Raw genomic sequence first — 22,383 nt, forward strand, 5'->3', positions numbered from 1 at the left:
TGTGTGTATAGATATATGTGTGTGTGTGTGTGTGTGTATATATGATATATGTGTATGTGTGTGTGTGTGTATGGTGCTGGCTAAGCGACAAAGAATTCTGTTCGGTTCCTCCGAGTGTTTTAAAATCACCCACCCAAAAATCAATGCAATTACAGAACAAAGCCTTGTGTTGGTGTATTTGTGAATATCTTGTATTTACAAATTATGACTTTTACAAAGTGGCTTTTTATGAAGCATCATGTGAACCATGTTCCATACAGTATATATACTTCCCTCCATACACATTAGACCAATGTCAGCCAAACCCACCGATATCGTCAAGGTCGGATAACAGATTTATGTGTATGGGGGCCTCCAGACACCTCCCGATAGATAATGTTAGGGGGGAGAAGGATCCGGCTTGTTGGATTTGTTCCCCAGTAGATAAGCCCTAGTAGAGGAGTCTGGCAGAAACTCCATCATGGAGAACATTGGAGAGCTCGGCCAAGCCAAGTATTTCTGTATATGGTAGCTTCAAGGGAGACAGGGATCAGTTGAAAAGTTATTTGGACGACAGCTATGATGGCCATAAAGGGTTGTCCAAAGATATTTATTTTGATGACCTTTTTACAGGATATAATAGCAGGTCTGTGGGGGCACATGGTGTTGGACCCCCACCAATCTGCTATTTTTTACCTTGGCTTTTGTTGTGTGTTGCTTGCTTGTTAGCGGCTACTCCAGGACAGCTACTGTTCTAGTGAATATAATTTCTACTGCAGGTACTGGCAACAGATGGCAGTGGCCACTAAACTTTGAACTGAGCCATTGACCACAGCTCCATTCAAAGTGTTTACCTATGGCTTCCACCAGAGCAAAAAAACAGCTGATCGGTGGGGGCAATGGGTGTCGGATCACCTCCGATCTGCTATCGATTACCTATTTTGTGAATCGCTCACCAAACACCTATGCCTAGACAATCCTTTTAAGAAATTGATGATGTCCTTAAAACACGCTACCTACAGTATATTATAATGATGATGATTAGATATTCAGCATCCCCACCATACTGCCGTTACTTGAAGATGTGGCCAGAAGTTGTTCTCAGAGTACGCTGTTAGAGCACCAAGCTATTTTCAGGTGCTGCAACTCAGCTACCATTGGAGTAAATATGATCTGAGCTACAGTACTGTAGAAGGGCAGCACAGTGGCTCAGTGGTTAGCACTGCAGCCTTGCAGCGCTGGGGTCCTGGGTTCAACTCCCACCAAAGACAACACCTTCAAGGAGTTTGTACTTTCTCCCCGTGTTTACATGGATTTCCTCCGGGTACTACGGTTTCCTCCCACACTCTAAAGACATACTGATAGGGAGTGTAGATTGTGAGCCCCATCGGGGACAGTGATCCAAGTATCAGCTAAGTGGCAGAAGTGGCCATTTGTGGGACCTCCATTAACTTGATCAATAGAATACTATGTAAAGTTATAGTTTATTATATTCACAGGAAAAAGTAAAGTAATTCTAGGATAATACTATAACAAATGAAATTAAAGTAATTTTGTATTTATTTTATCTATATATATAATTGTCTAAGGGGTACTTCCGTCTTTCTGTCGGCAACTTCCGTCACGGAAATCCCACGTCGCTGATTGGTCTCGCCAGCTGCCTGTCATGGCTGCCGCGACCAATCAGTGATGGGCACAGTCCGATTAGTCCCTCCCTACTCCCCTGCAGTCAGTGCCCGACGCCCGCTCCATACTCCCCTCCCGTCAGTCAGTCACCGCTCACACAGGGTTAATGCCAGCGGTAACGGACCGCGTTATGCAGCGGGTTACGCACTCCGTTACCGCCGCTATTAACCCTGTGTCACCAATTTTTTACTATTTATGCTGCCTATGCAGCATCAATAGTAAAAATATCTAATGTTAAAAATAATAAAAAAACCAAAAAACTTGCTATTCTCACCTTCCGTAGTCCGACGATGCGCTCGCGCCTGCAGGTTCTGGTGCTAAGGATGCTATGCGAGAAGGACTTGCCATGATGTCACGGTCGTGTGACCGCGACGTCATCACAGGTCCTGCGCTCATACCAACCCTGGAACCGGAAGCTGACGCGTTCACCGCACACAGGCGACAGGACTACAAGGGGCCCTCGGAAGGGGAGTATATGTTTATTTTTTAACCTGTGACATACGTGGCTGGGCAATATACTACGTAGCTGGGCAATATACTACGTGACTGGCCAATATACTACGTGGCTGGGCAATATACTACGTGGATCTGTGCTGTATACTACGTGGCTGTGCAATATACTACGTGGCTCTGTGCTGTATACTATGTCACTGGGCAATATACTACGTAACTGGGCAATATACTACGTGGCTGGGCAATATACTACGTGGCTGGGGAATATACTATGTCACTGGGCAATATACTACGTGCCTGGGCAATATACTACGTGGCTGGGCAATATACTACGTAACTGGGCAATATACTACGTGGCTGGGCAATATACTACGTGACTGGGCAATATACTACGTGGCTGGGCAATATACTATGTGACTGGGCAATATACTACGTGGGCTGTGCAATATACTACGTGGCTGGGCAATATACTACGTGACTGGGCAATATACTACGTGACTGGGCAATATACTACGTGGGCTGTGCATTATACTATGTGGCTGGGCAATATACTACGTGACTGGGCAATACACTACGTGGCTGGGCAATACACTACGTGACTGGGCAATATACTATGTGGCTGGGCAATATACTACGTGGGCTGTGCAATATACTACGTGGACATGCATATTCTAGAATACCCGATGCGTTAGAATCGGGCAACCATCTAGTATGATATAATATACTTTATATTACTACTCACCACATTGCCCCTCAAACTTCTTGTAGAGGTTCTCCTGATTGTCGCAGGCCTGCTTGTTCAGTGTACATTCGTTCCGGTAGTCTTTTCCATCACTGCCACAGACCACATTCTCTGGCATGCCAGCACAGGTGGTTGGGCAGACACACTTTGCAGTTTGCCCATCTGCCGAGCGTACACAGGTGCTTCCATAGCTGCAGGACACAGATGAACAAGGGTCCCTGGAACCTGCAAATGAAAAAACCCAGAATGACAATTAGTACATGACAATGCAATTTTAATTATACTAACACAATATCAAGACACAGTAGGAAGCCCTACAGCTATGAAGCCATAGGTTCATCTCACGCCGTTCCCTACTTTGTGTGTTCTCCATCCAAAATACCAAAACTATATAGCTTTTAATAAAATTAATTGCAGTGAAAGCGCCTGATGTAGGGAAATTGGAAGTGAACCCCACTAGGGGATAAGCATTGATGTGAGCAAATATATAATGCATAATGCAGAAACCCCAGGGATGAGTGCCAATGCAATCAGAAGCCATTGACTAAAAAACACAGTGTTGTAATCAGTAAGGTGAGCTGTAGGGAAGCATTTTACATCAAGGATCACTGCCGAGAAATCACTGGGGCATCAGGCTAGTAAAAGATGGAAGGTGAGAGGTTGGATAATGTGATAGCCACAAAGACGCATTCGCCATCTGTTTATAGTTGAATACAGTAAAACCTCATTTTTATGGCTACACAAAAATGTTCTTCTAGGAAGGGGTGCTATCTTTTCAACAAGGTGGTCTTTTGATGAAGCTTCACTGTATTTATGACTGTCATTAGAAGCAAAAAATATAATTCCTTAGGATTACATGGATATATCTACTTGTGAGTATTGTGGAGGTTTCCAATGAGTCATATGATCTACAGAATACAACAGAAACTTATCTTACTCACCCACAAAGCTTTCCATGGTGTTGCACTGCTCTACATCTGCTCCCTCATTCGTCTACTACCCTACCAATCATATCTCCTCCCTCATTTCTGTCTACCACCCTACTCATCCTATCCACAGTGCTGAGCCACCTACATCTTCTCCCTCATCATTGTTTACCATCCTACTTGTCTTTTCCTCAGTCCCACTCCGCCTAACATATACTCCTCCTCTGTCTACTACCCCACCAGTCCTCTCCACAGTGCAACACTACCCTACATCTCCTCCTCATCTATGTCTACCACCCTACTTGTCCTCACCACAATACTACACGTACCTCCATCTGCTCCCTCATCGCTGTCTACCTCCCTACCAACTCTCTCCAGTGCTGCACCACCCTATAACTCCTCCCTCATCGCTGTCTACCACACTACCCATCCTCTTTGAAGAGCTGCACTGCCCTACATCTCCTCTCTCATCTCTGTCTACCACCCTGCCCGTCCTCCCCATACACTTGTGTGGAGCGAGGCCGTGCCCTGACTAGTGACGTGGCTGTCCAGTAGGCGTGGCCAACTAGAGGGCGTGGTCTCACTCTATACAAGTGTATGGAGTGAGGCTGCACCCACTTTATGGGCTCTGGCCGGGCGTATGTATACCATATACATACCCTCCATTCCCAGGTCTGAAACCTGTGAAATCTCGCAGTGCACAGTGAGTGTGCTGGGGGAGGGATTCATAAGTCTTCAGTCTCAGAGTGACTACAGACTTATTGATTTGGACCAGACAACCCCTTTAAGGACAGCCAGGGCTACGTGGAACTTGAATGTGATGTTTGCCATTCCATAGGAGATGGGATTAATGGTCCATTTGAATCTGGATGATACAGGAGTTAATTTTGCAGCTAACCAGAGCCTAGTCAGAGGAGGTTTCTGCCTTTCAGTACAGAAACATTAAGGCATTAACACTATTTATCTGGTCAGGGATTTGCATTGAAAAGAGGCAGTACATAATGCATCTCCTCTGGAGCTATGGAAGAGCCGGAAGCCCTTTTTCTTTATGGATCCCGCTTGGATTTTTGAAGTGTAACAGAAATTTAGAAGTGCAAAAGAAGCAACCCATTTATTGAATATGTAATCAAGATACGGCATTGGGGAAGACTAAAAAAAGACCATATTTTATACATTACAACTGGAATCGGTATAACTAAAAAGGGAAGGCCATGTGTTATACATTTGCTAAGGGAAATGCAAAGTGCCCATATACTGCGCATTATTATCCAGGATCAGTATAAGCAAGGGATCAGGGATCCATGGAATGCAACTGTGAGGAAGGCACTGCACGGGCAGTAATAGTATGGCTGCACATTATAGTATATGTATGGCCAGGGAGCTGTAGAATTCAGAAAGGAAAGAGGCCATTTGTTATATATCCCATTAGAGAGATGTAAAAACAGAGAGGAGGTAGAAGAAGCAATGTATAACATAGCTAATCACGGGGCTGTGCGGCAAAGAGTGGATCCGGCATCCGATCCAACAACTATATAGATTGTTGTTATAATTCTTTCGGGAATATTGCTGGCACTAATACTGTAGCCGAAGATGTGCAAATCATATATGAATTAGGATAAGGAAATGCAATGGTCCCTCAGCCGATAAGTCTCAAACAACAGGCGTCTTACCACAAGGTCCTTTGCTGATTACTTTGATTCTTCTCTGCTGGTTGCATTGGGCTCTTTCAAGTTCACACTCATTGCTGTAGGTGGAGTAGTCAGAGCCACAGACGGGGGCTACCAATGATGGGCAAGCAGTCTTCTTGCAGACACAGGTTGCCTGAGATGGGTCAGTACTGCTCTTTTCACACACGGCACCAAATCCACAAAGCATTCCTCGGCATGCTAGAACATAGAAAGATAGCAATTAGGATTCTGGTGGTCATAAGAAATGAAAATGCCAACTACTGGTTAATAGTGTTCATACTGCACCCAATACTAAAAAATGTGTGTTTTTTTTAGAAGCTCGGCAACCATAATTCAATACATTTTGAACCTCCACTTTACAGGTCCTTTTGGAATAAAGGAACCATTAAGAAAGGTTAGCTAAATGGTTATGTTATCTTCCGGATCATATGATTAAACAATAAGATATAACTAATTACAAAGAATTAAAATGGTGACTATTAGACAAAGGTGGACATATCATTGGTGCAACCTGTGCAACTACCACCTCCAAAGCTGGTGGAATTGTCTGTTATGATGAGCTCTCGGGCTGCAAATGTTCCCGTATATTGGTCTTGTACCGGGGGCCCACTTCTATCTCTGTCTGACAGTGATATCAGAAATGGTTAACTGTAATCTACCTGTCCAAATAAACCAAGGGTAGTATAGCAAAGCAATACATTAATAATATATTTGGAAGTGATTACCGGAAACAATCATGTGATGGTGGAGCACAGCTTTAATGACAGACACTCTCTCATTAGTCAAGGTATATAATGACCATCTTCCACTGTGCACAATGGGAGGCAGGAGGTGACATGTTAGGACTCGGAGCCATGAGCTCAGACCGCCACAGGGTCCTACTGGACTTAATTAACAGTGGCATGCTCATCTAAGGCATTGCTGTGCCTTGAATCTCCAGCAGAGCTTGTTTTTATAAGTACCCAACACTTGTATGAATATAGATTTGTTGGAGGATTCTTCCATAACATGCTGTCAAGAGGAAAATACTGCTCAAGATTATGGCGAATTACAAGAGGAAGCCTGAACTAATATTTGCTAGAATAAGAACATCATGACTCCAAGAGGCATTTCCACTATCAGGATGTCAATAAGGTCTTCAGGGATATTCAGATATTGATTTTTATATCAACTGGTCAGAGGTCAACCGACCAGCTGTGCAAGCTCTAAATCTTCCTGCTGCAAACACAATGAAGTGTCTACAAAAGTGGCTCCTAAACCACCAGTGCCAGCTGTGTTACTCCACACAAAGATATTTAACCTAAGCTAACCATAGCCATTACTTATTTTGTTGGCAGTTCTGAGCTGAATGTGTAAGTTAATGAGGGATCAAGAGTGATAACTTCTGTCTACACGACATTTGCTGGCTATCTTATGTCTAATAGCAGCATGGAAATAGTCAATCTGAAATGACTTGGTTTAACTAGCATCTATCATTCTTGTCCAACAGATGCTGGATTTCCAAAGGAGACTACCAGTTAAAAAAAAATACATTATGGAGATAGCTGTCTCCTGCTCCATCTCATTCAGCTCCAACGGTGCTACACCCAGTAGCTCTGTAATAGTATTCATAAACCAAGAAGTTAAAAGGGCTGTTCCATTTTACATGGTCTGTTGTCTTAAGGTTTGATCTGTATGTAAATAACAAAACCAGCTTCAAATACCCACTGCTGATCCGGCAAAACCCCACCACCTCTCCCTGCCGGTCTTGTTGACATGGTGGAACTGTTCACATCAAGCCTACAACACTTGTCCGCTGCAGTCAATCCATGGCTTCAATGTTCTTGGGTAGTGTACCATGGCATGACCACTGATCGCAGTGATTAGCTGCAGTGGTCATAATATCAATACCGGCAAGAAGCATCTGAGAGGCAGCACTGGATTGTCAATTGATGCATAAGGGTGGTATAGTCATTTGCAAATAGATTGAGGCTTATGTTAAAGGGGGTATTCTGGCTTCAATGTTCTTGTATCTAAAGCAGTTCGGTAGAGCATAAGATTTAAAGCAATATTTTAAAATGTGAATATTAACATGAAGCAATGCAGATTCTGGGTTTGCAATCTCAGGGGCCTCCTGAAATAGCTCTTGAACCACACAAACCTAACCACAAGCCAATCTCTGGACCAACTGTCCTTGAGGTTTTGCATTTCATGACTTTCAATTCCTGGGTTAATAAGATGTCCCTTGTTTTCATCACGTCAAGAAGAAGGTTGATTAAGACAGGCACTTGTTAGGCTGGATCTCAATCATCCAGAGTGGTGTCTATGAATAAGACATCATCAAAACTAGATGACTTGGAGACACAAGTGCTTCCCGCTCACTGGAAAGCTCTGATGATCCTTTATTTCTCAGATAGTAGGGTGGAGAAAGCCTGGGATCGTAGCAGACATATGATGCTTAGCTATGCCATCAAAATGTCCACAAGCACTTACAGGAGGCTCTGCCGCCTCTCATAAATAACAAGCTTCTATTAGGAGGTACCAGAGTATTACATACAGTAAATTCTCCATCCTAATGGGAATGAGACAATAAGTAGCAAGCGGGCCAATTATTTTATGGAACTATATATATATATATATATATATATATGTATATATACCGTATATATATATATATATATATTATTTTTTTTTTCAATATAAACTATTCAGGTGCTATTCATATAACTACTCATTTTTATGAAGAAAATTCCAGCAACATATTTCACCACAACCCTTAGGCTACTTTCACATTTGCGTTAGAATCCGCAGCGTTTAATCCGCAAACGCAAGTACAGGAAAAACGCATAAAAGCGAGTACAAATGCAGCGGTTTTTAGGCGCATGAGTAAACGCATGTGGCTTTAAAACGCTGCATTTACATGCTTTTTTATGCGTTTTTTTAATGCGTTTGCATTTTAGTGCGCATGGTGTAAAATTTTACAGGAGAAAAAACTAGATAACCAGACCCCGCCAATGGGACTACAGAGGGCTTGTATTAAGGGATCTCTATGTATAGACCCTCGGACTGCTGAAATCTTAACAGTGTGCTACTGTATCCTGTGTCATGATGGATCTTCACATGGATAGCTTTTAATTCTACCTGGATATAAGCATCAAGCTTTTTATTGCCTGTGCGTTTGCTTGGGAGCAACACCGAAACCGTGAAAGACGGAGGACAATAAAACACAGCAAAAACATCGGATCGCAGTCGGACTGAAAATATTGGCCATGTGCACAAGCCCTAAGGGCACTTTCACATGGCGCTCAGGGACTCGTTTGGTGACCCCATCAAGGTTTACCTCTAAACCTCGTTTTGCTTCAACGGGGCCACAGACTGTAGTGATGCCGACAGAGCACGTGCGCTCTGACGTGCATCATTTTGGGAGTGCATGCCTACTGGAGACATAAACTCAGACCTAATAGTACAGTCCTGAAAATGATGCACTTCGGAGAACACGTTCGCTCTGTCGACACCATCACAGTCTATGGCACCGTTGGCACATACGTCCTAACTAGGAATGAGAGAATATACTTGTTACTCGAAATTTCACGAGCACGCTCGGGGGTCCTCCGAGTATTTTTTAGTGCTCAGAGACTTGGTTTTCCTTGCAGCAGCTGAATGATTTACATCTGTTAGCCAGCTTGATTACACGTGGGGATTCCTTAGCAACCAGGCAACCCCCACTTATGCTGGCTAACAGATGTAAATCATTCAGCTGCGGCGATGAAAACTAAATCTCTGAGCACTTACAAATACTCGGAGGACACCCAAGCATGCTCTGGAAATCTCGAGCAACAAGTATACTCGCTCATCACAAATCCTAACCCCTTTTTTGCGGGGGTTTGGACGTAAGCCCCAAAGGGGCCACCGAACAGATGCCAGGACAGAATATGAAAGCACCCTAACAATCATTTATCAGGCTGTTGAGTTCAGGTTAGGAAACCAGCAGTCGGTGTGGACAATTGTGGTGCAAACTGGAACTGTATAATTTGGATGTGTGAAACAGGTAGGGTAATATTTTACATATATGTGTTTGTTCATAGCAAAACCGCCATTTGAAATAGTTAAATGACTTTTAGAGAATGGCAAACTGGGCAAGTGCCATGGATCCCCATTTCTTTGTTTTATTGGGATCCCTTGAGGAACATGGGAATGGCTATGTGCACACGGAATCTTTTTATAGTGTTTTCGGAGCAGAAACTGAGTAGATTCTTCAAGACTTTGAGCGGAAACTCTCAAAGTCATCTTCCAAATCTCAAAGTTGCTCAGTTTCTACTCCAAAAATTTGTAGAAAAAAGCCGGATTACTCACCGGTAATGCTCTTTTAATGAGTCCACGACAGCACCCCACATGAGAGAGAGGGATCCGCCCATAGGAACAGGAAACCTACAGAATAAAAGGAGGCGGTCCCCTCTCCTCCTCAGTTTAGTTTATGCGGCGCCCCCGCACCGCCGAAGGGCCGAGGGGTACCCGGAGCCGGGCCTCTAGTTCTCAGTCTCGGGGTTGTCACGGTGGCTAGACCCGGTCCGTGGCCCTGTCCGTCAGTGGGGGACGTCCGGTGTAATAGGTGGTAGAAATGATAGCGATGGAGCGGTACGGTTGTGGGGTGTAAGTCGCGGTAAATAACGAGGACACCAGGTTGCAGTCTCTTTACCTCTTTACTGGGGATCTCTGAGTCCTCAGTCCAGAACACGGTTCACCAGGCTACGCAAGTCCGGCCGGTCCAATGGCACCTCCAGAGTTCTCCTCTCAGGTGGAAATCTGTGCCTTCCTTCTAGCGCTATGTGTTGTAGTCCTTCCCTGCTGTGCTCACGGAAAGTAACCCCACAACGGTTGTGTCTGTTTCTTAAGTTCCTTCACAACTCGATTTGATGTTCCTCTGTAATCCACCCCTTCCCTGTATTCAGGTTGGAATGGCACCCGTTTGTCAGGTAGGCCTGGAGTTCTTCCGGGACCCTAGAGTCGCCCCTCTCCCGCAATTGCCCCCCAAGACTTCATAGGTGATATGTGGTAGACAGCCCGCCTGAGACCGACTGTCCTGCCGCTGTTTGGAGTATGGCTTGAAGCTGTATTCTAATCCACTCCCTCGGCGTTCCGGCCACCGGTATTGCGCCTCAGCAGGGTGCTGCCTCTTTCAACAAAACCCCTGCTGGTATTCTCCTTCTGCTTGATCTCGTTTCTCACTCAGCACAATCTATCTCGCTTCTAGTCCTTTCTTGAGTCCCGCCGCTTCCAGGAGCCTGCGCGGACCCGTTACGTTCTTTCAATGCCAAGCCTCTGCCAGGATCCCACCCCTGGCAGAGACCCTACAGTCTCTCCCTTCACAACACCCCCTGCCACAGGGTGTTGCTCCGTTCAATCCCGTCAGCGTTCTGTTCTAACTTCCTGCCTGACCCCCAGTTTACCCACTATGGTGGGGAGTGGCCTAATGAATAGCACCCTTAGCTCCCCCCGGAGGCCCAGCTGTGAAACATATTGGTGTCTGTGATACCTGATTGGAGGAACTCCTTCGGTGCCATCGAACGTACCATGGCTCCCCTTAGCGGCGAAGCCACAGCACTGCAACGACCAGGACTCTGGGGCGCTGCACTCCCCCCTGGTTAAACACAGTACTCCGGGACTGGGAAGAAAAACAACAATACAGATTAGCAAAAAGACATACAATTTTGTTGAGTGCAAAACGATAAGTATACTTGAACAGGCTTCCCTTTATGGGAGGTGAGGACACTTTTAACGTTACAAACATGGTCAACATTATAAATTACAGGCTATGCATAACTCCTGTTACCCAACCGGGTATTCTACTTAGTGCAAATTCTGGAACAATAAATTAACATTGCCTTTAAGAAACATACACTCTTAGTTTACCAAAGGCCTTCCTATAATCACATTACAGGGTAAGGTAACTTCACATTCTCCTACTTTGAACCTGCAGGACCGCCTGTCCCTATGGCACCAGACCTACTGCCTCTCCTTTCTTTTACAGGACCGCCCCGTTCAGCCAGGGCCTACTGCCTTTCGCTACTATACATAGTATAGACATAACATTCCTTTCGTTTAAAGAACTCTGAGCCCGCTCTACTCGGCTCCTTTAAGGACTCACTCTCTAACCCCTACGGGTTTGCCTTCTGTCCTTAGTAACAAAGTAACTTTCTATGGGGACGCAGGGTTGACCTTCTATCCTCACCTTCATCATTACTTCCTTACTTTCAGCTATGCAGATCTCTATCTCTACCCCTACGGGCTCTCTGCATCTTTTCTTTCTGCAAAACATTATTTAGATTTCACATTTCAACAAATTCAACACATATAACTTAGCATGTAAAACAGTTACATTTCTTTTTCAAGCTTCATTATCACATTACTGTTCTGCAACAGTATCTTTCTCAAGTTCAATTTCACACATCCCCTTTAAGAGGGGACCAAGTCTTTCTAAGGTAGCTCGTCTTCTCAGCCTACCAGCCCACGCAAAGGTTCCGGTATGGTATCTTCGCAAAGTGTCTTTGGCTCAAACCAATAGGGCAAATATCTTCGCAAAGTGTCTTTGGCTAAAACCAGTAGGGAGCACCTTTAAGAAGGTGCAAACTATTTACAAAAGAAAGTTCGAATCATGCACAGTCCATGATTTCTGCAGTTTGTGTAACTTGGTGCAAAAACTTCAAGAAAAAGAAAAACAAACAAAGGGGATCCCGGGTCAACAAAGGGATCCATTAACCCTGGACAGGTTTAGCAGCCATTCAAAAGAACAAACAGTAACTATTTACATTTTCATGGTATCGAGGTTTATTCTTCTTCTGGTGGCTTGGGTTCTTGAACCCCGGTCACTGCAGCGCCAGCATCCGCGGTTCGAACATGCAGATGAACCCGACTGGCCAATTCCGGGGCTGCGACTAGGCGTACCGTTGCGATGGTGACAAGTTCGGGTGCCCCCGGGACCAGGTCTGGGGCTGCAGGTGCCGCAGGTCCAGACATACACCGCCGAACATTCCGTGCATACCACCCAAGTGGGTTCAAGTGGCGGCTGTAGGTCACAGGATCCCCCTTCTGTAACGGTTCTCCGCTTCGGCCACAACAGGGAGCCCTCACGTTACAATGCGCAACGAAAACATCAGTATCCAGTCCCGGCTCGTGTATGAGGCCCCACCCCCTTTTTACATGGTAGGCCAACACAGTGCCCTGCCTTACCGCGTCTCTGTCATCCCATGCCGGGGGGGGGTTGTTGTACTTTCGATGGGCCCATCGACTCAGCTCCTTTCCGTCCTTTCCACTGCAGAATTAAGCACTGTCTATATTGCTCCCATGTAAGCACCGCAAGGGTGGACCCGTTCTCCCGGGATCCATCTGCTCTAAACCAGGGGGTGTCCCACCGAAGAACTACTCCATCTAAGCTCACATCCACGGGCTTCCCCACTCCGGTCGACAGCGGTGGCACCATCCTCCCCAGATCATCGGGGGATAGCACCATTAGCCCTGCCGAGATAAGTCGCTCCCTACTGAGATGGAGGTGGGTCATAGAAGCGGGCTCGTGAAGGGGAGCAGGGACGTCGGCCATACCTGCGCCTAATGTGGTTCCATCGGTGTCGCTCTGGTCCGTTAACGAGGACGCTGGAGTCGGCTGCAGCCCGGACCGGGGCTCCTCCAATGGGATGCTCGGACTCCGCTCCGCTTGCTGTGGTTCCTCCTCCTCTAACTCCGAGGTCGGGATTGGTGGACGTAGCTTCGCTGTCGGATCCGCAGGCTTCCGGTCCATCTCCGGTGAAGAAAGGCAGGCCTGAACCGCTTCTTCCTCGCTCAGGCACTCGCCGTTCGTCATCGCCACCTGATAGTCGCTGGCAGTGCATGCACCTAACTCCGCCATTTCTCTGAGGTCGGGCTTCTCCGTCACCAGCCTCTCGCCGTTGCATATCAAGGGGTGTTTCTCTTCTGCTTTGGGGCAGGTCATTCCTCTGCAGCCAGAAGTGCAGGGGGCGGTAGCCATTTCTCGCGCCACACTGGGAGTCTCCGCCCATAACACGCCCTCCTTCCCCTTGGGTGTAGCAATGGCGGCGCCTTTTGGCGGGAACTTTTGGCGGCTAATGGCGCAGCACAGTCTTACAATAAAGTACAGTCCAAGCACAACAAATCACAGTCTCTAGGCACACATGACCTGATTCTTCAGGCTTAAGTAGATCCTGTTCGTGACGCCAAGCCTGCGGCGCCCCCGCACCGCCGAAGGGCCGAGGGGTACCCAGGGCCGGGCCTCTAGTTCTCAGTCTCGGGGTTGTCACGGTGGCTAGACCCGGTCCGTGGCCCTGTCCGTCAGTGGGGGACGTCCGGTGTAATAGGTGGTAGAAATGATAGCGATGGAGCGGTACGGTTGTGGGGTGTAAGTCGCGGTAAATAACGAGGACACCAGGTTGCAGTCTCTTTACCTCTTTACTGGGGATCTCTGAGTCCTCAGTCCAGAACACGGTTCACCAGGCTACGCAAGTCCGGCCGGTCCAATGGCACCTCCAGAGTTCTCCTCTCAGGTGGAAATCTGTGCCTTCCTTCTAGCGCTATGTGTTGTAGTCCTTCCCTGCTGTGCTCACGGAAAGTAACCCCACAACGGTTGTGTCTGTTTCTTAAGTTCCCTCACAACTCGATTTGATGTTCCTCTGTAATCCACCCCTTCCCTGTATTCAGGTTGGAATGGCACCCGTTTGTCAGGTAGGCCTGGAGTTCTTCCGGGACCCTAGAGTCGCCCCTCTCCCGCAATTGCCCCCCAAGACTTCATAGGTGATATGTGGTAGACAGCCCGCCTGAGACCGACTGTCCTGCCGCTGTTTGGAGTATGGCTTGAAGCTGTATTCTAATCCACTCCCTTGGCGTTCCGGCCACCGGTATTGCGCCTCAGCAGGGTGCTGCCTCTTTCAACAAAACCCCTGCTGGTATTCTCCTTCTGCTTGATCTCGTTTCTCACTCAGCACAATCTATCTCGCTTCTAGTCCTTTCTTGAGTCCCGCCGCTTCCAGGAGCCTGCGCGGACCCGTTACGTTCTTTCAATGCCAAGCCTCTGCCAGGATCCCACCCCTGGCAGAGACCCTACAGTCTCTCCCTTCACAACACCCCCTGCCACAGGGTGTTGCTCCGTTCAATCCCGTCAGCGTTCTGTTCTAACTTCCTGCCTGACCCCCAGTTTACCCACTATGGTGGGGAGTGGCCTAATGAATAGCACCCTTAGCTCCCCCCGGAGGCCCAGCTGTGAAACATATTGGTGTCTGTGATACCTGATTGGAGGAACTCCTTCGGTGCCATCGAACGTACCATGGCTCCCCTTAGCGGCGAAGCCACAGCACTGCAACGACCAGGACTCTGGGGCGCTGCATTTACAGAGTATAAAAAGGGAACCGCAAAAGCTTTAGTATTAATTCTTATTCAGCAAAATATCTTAAAAACTCTATACAACCATTATTTGTGAATCTAAAGAAAGAGCTGTGCATAATCAGGGAGGGTTGTAAATGGGTGCTGTCGTGGACTCATTAAAAGAGCATTACCGGTGAGTAATCCGGCTTTTTACCCTTCGCCACGACAGCACCCCACATGAGAGACTTTCAGAGAGTCATTACTCGGGTGGGATTACTGTACTAAGCACAGCTCTACCAAAGGTCAAATCAGAAGATGAAGATAGATCAAGTCTATAATGGTTGTAAAAGGTAGAAGGTGTAGACCAAGTTGCGGCCTTACATATTAGATGGATCGGGACATCCGCTTGTTCCGCCCAGGAGGAAGCCATGGCTCGTGTTGAGTGCGCTTTAATACCCACTGGAGGAATCTCGCCTTTTGATGTATAGGCCAAGCAGATAGCATCTCTGATCCATCGAGATATGGTAGCTCTCGTGACCCCATGTCCTTTCTTGTGGCCCTGAAAGGAGATAAACAGAGCCCTACTCTCCCTCCATGTTTGACACCTTTCTATATAAGTCAGGATGGCTCTTCTGACATCTAAGGTGTGGAACTTATGTTGTTCAGGGGTTACAGGAGAATCAAAAAAGGAAGGGAGAAATATTTCCTGTGACCTGTGGTAGGTGGATGCTACCTTAGGGAGGTATGAGGGGTCTGGTTTTAGGACTATTCGATCATGGAATATCAGTAAGAATGGTGGGTCTACTGATAGGGCCTGGATGTCGCTAACACGTCTGGCTGAGGTCAGGGCTACCAAGAGGGCTACTTTATATGTGAGGACATTTAGAGGTATAGAATCTAGAGGCTCAAATGGGGAGCTGGTTAAGGCTTCTAGCACTAGATTTAAATCCCACGGAGGTAGACGGGGAATATGTACCGGGTTACTTCGTTCACAAGACTTAATGAATCTGGAGACCCATCTATCAGCGGCTATATTATATCCATATAGGGCTCCTAACGCTGATATCTGGACTCTTAAGGTGTTCACTGATAATCCTAATTCTCTACCTTTTTGTAGGAACTCTAGAATAGGTGTTATCGGAACCTGATTAGTGAATGGTACTGTATGAAATTCTAAGAATTTTTTCCAAACCCTGCTATATATCAGGGTGGTAGATCTTTTCCTACTTAGTAGCAGGGTATTTACTAGCTGTTCTGAAAAACCCCTTGAGCTTAGTAACTGCCGCTCAAGTTCCACGCCGTCAAGTGAAGCCCTTTCACTTGCGGGTGGAAAAACGGCCCCTGGAACAGTAGTTCCCTGTCCAACGGAAGAATCCATGGATCGGATAGACACATGCTTTGGAGGCAGGAGAACCACGGCCTCTTTGGCCAGAAGGGTGCAATGAGGACCACCCTTGCACGTTCCCTCCTGATCTTCCTGATCACTAGCGGAATTAGAGACATTGGAGGAAAGGCGTAAGCCAGTCTGAAGTCCCAAGGATGATGTAGGGAGTCCAGCATGTCTGGATGATCCATGGAGTTCAGGGAAGCGAATCTTTCTACTTGCCTGTTGCCTCTTGTGGCAAATAGATCTATCTGAGGCACTCCCCATGCTCTTGTTATTAGTCTGAACACGGTTCTGTTTAAGGACCATTCTCCCTGGCGCAGCCTGTTTCGACTGAGGTAGTCCGCTTTGGTATTTTCTACTCCTCTGATGTGTAGGGCTGTTAGGGATGTAAGATGAGTCTCTGCAAACTGGAAGATCTCCCCTGCGATGGTCATTAGATTTCCTGACCGTGTACCGCCCTGACGGTTTACATAGGCCACTGTGGTGGAGTTGTCTGAGAAAACTCTTACATCTGCTCCTTGAATCTGTGGAAGAAAATAATTTAAGGCTTTTCCTACTGCTGTTAATTCTTTCCAATTTGACGAACATGATGATTCTGCCTGATTCCAGGTATCCTGGACTATGTCATCTTCCATATGCGCACCCCATCCCGTAGGGCTGGCGTCTGTAGTGATTATTTTGGATGGATCTACTATCCACGGTACACCCCCTGAAAGGTGTCCCATATCTAGCCACCAGGCTAGAGATTCTATGACATCTCTAGAGAGAGTTAGTTTACTCTCTAGGTGTCCTTTCCGTCTCTGGGCTGACAGTACTTCGTACTGTAATTGGCGGGTATGGAATTGAGCCCATGGTACAGCCGGGATACATGAGGACAATGATCCTAGTAAGGACATAGCCTTTCTCAGTGTCATGTAGGGGTTTTTTATTGCTTCTGACACCTTTGACTGTACAGTCATTTTCTTAGCATGCGGGAGGAAGCTTTTTTGACTTACGGAGTCTAGCTGGATCCCTAGAAACATTTGAGTAGTGTCTGGATTCAGTCTGGACTTTTCAAAGTTGATAATCCAACCCAACTCCTGCAGGGATGAGATTGTGTTAGACAACCGCAATTTACATTGAGCCACAGAATTCCCTATCACTAAAAAGTCATCCAGGTAGGGTATTATTAAAGTGTCCCATTGGCGCAAATGAGCCATTACCTCTAACATCACTTTTGTAAAAATGCGGGGGGCCATAGAAAGCCCAAATGGCATTGCTACGTATTGGAAGTGACGAACCTGTCCCTTCAGGATGACCGCTACTCTTAGATACTGCTGGTGTTCGGCATGTATAGGAAGGTGATAGTAAGCATCTTTTAGGTCTATCCCGGCCATGACACACCTAGGAAACAAAAGCTTGATGGTAGAACTAATGGATTCCATTTTGAAAGTGTGGTTACGCAAAAAGGAATTTAGTTTTTTGAGGTTTATGATGGTTCTAAATGAACCATCTGGCTTATTGATCAAGAATAAAGGGGAATAGAACCCCCTCCCTTCTTGATCTCGTGGAACCTCTATCAATACTTTTTTAGATAGAAGCGACAGGATCTCTGATTCCAGAGCTTCTTGTTGTTGTTGACCTCTTGGAGATGTTACAATAAAAGAATCCCAAGGGATCCTATCAAATTCTAATCTCAATCCGTTTCCAATAATGTCCAGAATCCAAGGACTAGATGTTATCAACTTCCATTTATCAAAGAAATATTTCAATCTACCGCCCACTTCATAATTAACGGTACTTATTACGTTTTTGGTTATAGGATCCGGAAAACAGAGCACCTCTTTGTTTTGGATCCTTTGCTTCCCAGCGCTCCCTTTGTTCAGTAGGTTTATTCCTGGTGAAGGGGCGCCTCCTGAAAGCTCTCCTGTAAGAGGGAAGGTACTGGTTAGGGAAGCCTTTCTTTCGCTCTCCTGCCTTATTTAAGAGCTCGTCCAGAGTTTTTCCAAATAGGAACTCACCCTGGCAGGGGATCGCACAAAGTTTTGCCTTGGCCTGTGCGTCCCCTTTCCAATTTTTCAACCAGAGTGCTCGCCGGGCTGTGTTTACTAGGCCGGCTGACCTGGCTGTTAGACGTAGCGAATCCACCGACGCATCGGCTAGAAATGCTACTGCATCTTTCATTAGAGGGATTTTCGACAGAATTGTATTTCTCGAAGCTCCACTCTTAATTTGTTCCTCCAGCTGCTCTGTCCATACTAGCAGTGACCTTGCAGTACAGGTGCTAGATATGGCTGGTCTGAATGCCCCCGTATTAGCCTCCCATGACCTCTTAAGTAAGGCTTCTGCTTTTCGGTCTAACGGATCAGTTAGAGTCCCTGAGTCCTCCACAGGCAAGACCGACTGTTTAGAAGTTGAAGCCACTGCCGCATCAACTTTTGGTATCTTTTGCCAGGAATTAAGTTCTTCGTCACTGAAGGGGTAGCGTCTTTTAGCAGAGGATGGCAAGAATCCTCTAGTATGTTGTTTTTCCCACTCTTTTTTAACCAGCTCCTTAATTGTGGGTATGGCGGGGAAGGACCTTCGTTTTCTCTGTCCTAACCCCGCGAACATGATGTCCTGCGCTGACTTCTTTGCCTTCTCATCTGGGCACCCCATCGTGCTCCTGACGGCTTTAATTAAATTGTCTACACTACTATTTGGTAGACAAAGCCCTCCTTCATATTCCGATGAACTTGGCTGGGACTCCTCTTCATCAGAGGATTTTTGTACTACCTCTGACTCCGAGCTTACTGGAGATCGGGACCTGCTAGGCTGACGGGTACTGGTGCTACTTGTATGGGCCAGACCTTGCATCTCTTCACGAATTATGGCTCTAACGTCAGACGGAGTCATTACGTTTTCTTGCCGTAAGGTCAATACGATGCACTCTGCACATAACCTCTTAGTATATGAGTCCGGGAGGGGTTGTAAACATAAGGCACATTCTTTGTGTTTGGTTTTATGTGTCCTTTTCTTAGTCTAGAGGAAGGGGATATAGGAGGAACATATATCAGCATATGGGAAGAGACTCTTTTAAAACTCACCCAGTGAAGCTGACAGGTACCGGTTCTGGAGGCGGATTCTTAGCTGAAAGACTTTTCTGTTTGGTGGCAGATCGCTTTTCCTGGGATCGATCTCCACTTCTGGTGCTGCTCCTGGCGCTTGTCTCCTTACTGGGAGACTGCTCTGTTGCAGACAAGTGCGCTACATCGGCCGGTGAAGCCATACTTACACACACCGGCCGACGCTAGCGCTGCACTTTTAAATCTGGCGCCGAATCTCCTGCCTCCCCGGACCCAACCCGGAAGTGCTCCAGCGGCTTCCGGGTTAGACGCGCCGCTCCTCCTTACCATGCGGCGGCTGCTGGATAAGAAGCCGGCCGCTGAGCGCGCGCGTCCTCATGGATCCGGGCGGCCCAGCGGCACCGAACCCGGACCATGGCGATGATCAGACGAGGGGGGAGGCTGCAAACAGTGGCTCCCCCGCCGCTGCCTCTGGTACCGCAGCCCCTGCCGTTCCACCAGAGACCGACGCAGGCGGGTGCATGGCCCCAGGAATCCTTGAACTGTAGGTACTTCGGGTTCCCCATAGAAACAGGAAACCTAAACTGAGGAGGAGAGGGGACCGCCTCCTTTTATTCTGTAGGTTTCCTGTTCCTATGGGCGGATCCCTCTCTCTCATGTGGGGTGCTGTCGTGGCGAAGAGTAAAACTTTGTGTGCACATAGCCAGTTATTGGAAAAATACTACTCTCTAGTTCCGCTAGTTTTATATGGTACACTGCATCAAAGCTTTATTTAACAATGTAAGGCAGTATTAGTCTTCGTTCACACATCAAATTTAATTTGACAGCTAGCCCTGAAGCTGAAATCCGAGGTTGGCATTTGAGTCCTACCATGGATTTTCCATGGATGTGCTGTGAGCGTGCAAGAGATCTACACAAGGATTAGCCCTATTGTCATTTAATAAGTCTAATTCTCACTGGGGCTAATGCTACTTTTATTTTTCCATGGCACTGGTAAAAGTCCAGGTGGAAATTTTCCTCTAGCATTTGATATGAAGATACAATTTGCATATTTAATTTCTCAGAGGAGCATGCATGGCTTTTACATCTTCTCACTTTGACATGCCAGGCTTGGCTTGTCACTCTCCTCAAGGAGAAATGTTACCCCTTAGACTTCAGTCCAGAGCCTCTCACCTAGCCAAATCAGATCTCATACTTTGCACTGATGAGGAGGCAACACCCCAAAACACCATGTCTGCAAATTGAGATTCTGGTTTGGCTTTTATCGCAAGTCATATTGCAAGGCTTGTTAAAGAGTCAGTATTGACTTGTTCTTATTTGACTTTATTAAGTCATATGACAAGGCTCGTTAGAGGGTTGATATTAACTTTTAGGATTGCTACTTCCAATAGGCGGCGCTAGAGTTCTAGCGCTCTTCCTCTCTCAAGATACCATTTGCATATTTAATTTCCCAGAAGAGCATTGCATGGCTTATAAGTCTCCTCACTCTGACATGTTAGGTTTGGGGCTTGTCATACTCCGCAAGTAGAAACGTTACCCTTTAGAATCGCTAGCATTTGGAAACCCTATTTACATGCATAAGACTTGGATGGTTCAGTACATAACCTGTGCCACAAGCCTTTTGAAATCAATGGGAAAAAAAACTCCCAAGCACAAGAAGATTAGTGAATAAGGGGGAGAATCATGCTGCCTTTTTGGATGATGCCATTTATTTATTAACCTTAGAGAATCAATGTAATAGAAGTCATTATCATTCATGAATTCAGGTGCAGATTATTATTATTATACATTTTTATAGCGCCATTTATTCCATGGCGCTTTACATGTGAATACAGGGCAAATATAGTCAAATACATTAAACATGAGCAAAAAACTAGGCACGCAGGCACATAAGGAGGAAGGACCCTGGCTGTGAGGGCTCACAGTCTGCAGGCATATCCGATATATATATAGAGGAATTAATAAAAAATAATGTTACACTGTCCCTTTAACTATTTTATTCACTTGGAAGGTATAGATTAGTTCCCATCACTACTGAATCTGTAACTGAAATCACAAGTTTGCAAGACGCAGCCCCTGGCTTTGACACTATCGCTCCGATGAATCTAAAGAAAGTTAATTTATTCCATTTCAGAAACTGGCAACAAATTAAGCTGCTAGCGCTTAACAACGGTGATACATTGTGCCTGTAAAGTAGAAGCTCCCAACACAAGTAACATCGGAGACAAGCGGCTGCGAGAATGAACCCATTACCCCAACCTCTCGCATCTGGTGCGGCATCACAATGCTAATTATCGGGAACTCATTTGGTAGGCAAGTGGCCCATATTGAGGCGTCCTGGGCTTGTTACAAAACTGAGTGATCTAATGTGAAGCACAGGCGCATTAACATGTCAATGTGTAAATGAACATCTTCTCCGCTCTCTACAGCAAGCAGCAAACTGAACAGGGGTGGAAGGTATCTTAAGCTAAGTTATTAGACTAAAAGGAGCTCAAGATGCCAGAATGCATGAAACTAAGCAAGCACTCAGGGAATTAAAGAAGAGCGGAATATATGAGTTCAGCTCTAAGATGTGTCTTACCTTCCCTCCTTCCATTAGGCAATAAAAGCTGCGAGGGATGCAAATTAGATAAGAGTGCTATCACACTCGGGCTCGGACTGGCCCACAGCAGAACAGGAGAATCCTCTGGTGGATCCCCACGCAGGAATGTTAACCACCCTGTCACAATACACTTGATTCACCATATACAAAGGCGTCATCTTATAAATCTAAAAATCTACCAATTTATTGCTATAGAATTTTGTGAAAGAGGATAAAGTCATATTTGCATGCAGCTGAAAAGTGGGGCCCTGGAGTTCATGTTACTGGTTGGCCCTTGACACCCCAATCCGACACTGGCACAAGAGGAAAGACCCATTAAAAAAAAGTTTGCATTCTTTCCTATTAATCCAAAAAGTCTAGCGCCCGCTGGTGATTAGGCTGGGAAAAAAGGATCTACGATTATGCAATCCTTCTAGATTGTGTAACAAAAGTTTGATAGATTTAACTATAAGGATATGGTCACCTTAAGTTTTCGTTGTTGGATTTTGAAGCAGATCCACACGAAAATCTACATCCAAAACCACTTCAAAT

General features: G+C 46.2%; 1 protein-coding gene across 16 annotated transcripts in view; it reads right to left on the reverse strand.

The window, feature by feature from the left end:
* Positions 1 to 22,383, reverse strand: part of AGRN (agrin) — a 487,688-nt gene that overhangs the window by 175,317 nt on the left and 289,988 nt on the right. For all 16 annotated transcript variants that reach the window (XR_013213195.1, XR_013213196.1, XM_077250009.1 and 13 more), the window contains 2 exons: positions 5,457 to 5,672; positions 2,861 to 3,085 (listed from right to left, as the gene is read on the reverse strand). Coding sequence is in view for 14 of the 16 variants with exons in the window: in XM_077250009.1 (XP_077106124.1) it covers positions 2,861 to 3,085; positions 5,457 to 5,672 (441 nt within the window). In the remaining 2 variants the exon portion in view is untranslated. The remainder of the gene's footprint in view (positions 1 to 2,860; positions 3,086 to 5,456; positions 5,673 to 22,383) is intronic.

The sequence above is a fragment of the Ranitomeya variabilis genome, chromosome 4 (assembly GCF_051348905.1).
Source record: "Ranitomeya variabilis isolate aRanVar5 chromosome 4, aRanVar5.hap1, whole genome shotgun sequence".
Lineage (NCBI taxonomy): Eukaryota > Metazoa > Chordata > Amphibia > Anura > Dendrobatidae > Ranitomeya > Ranitomeya variabilis.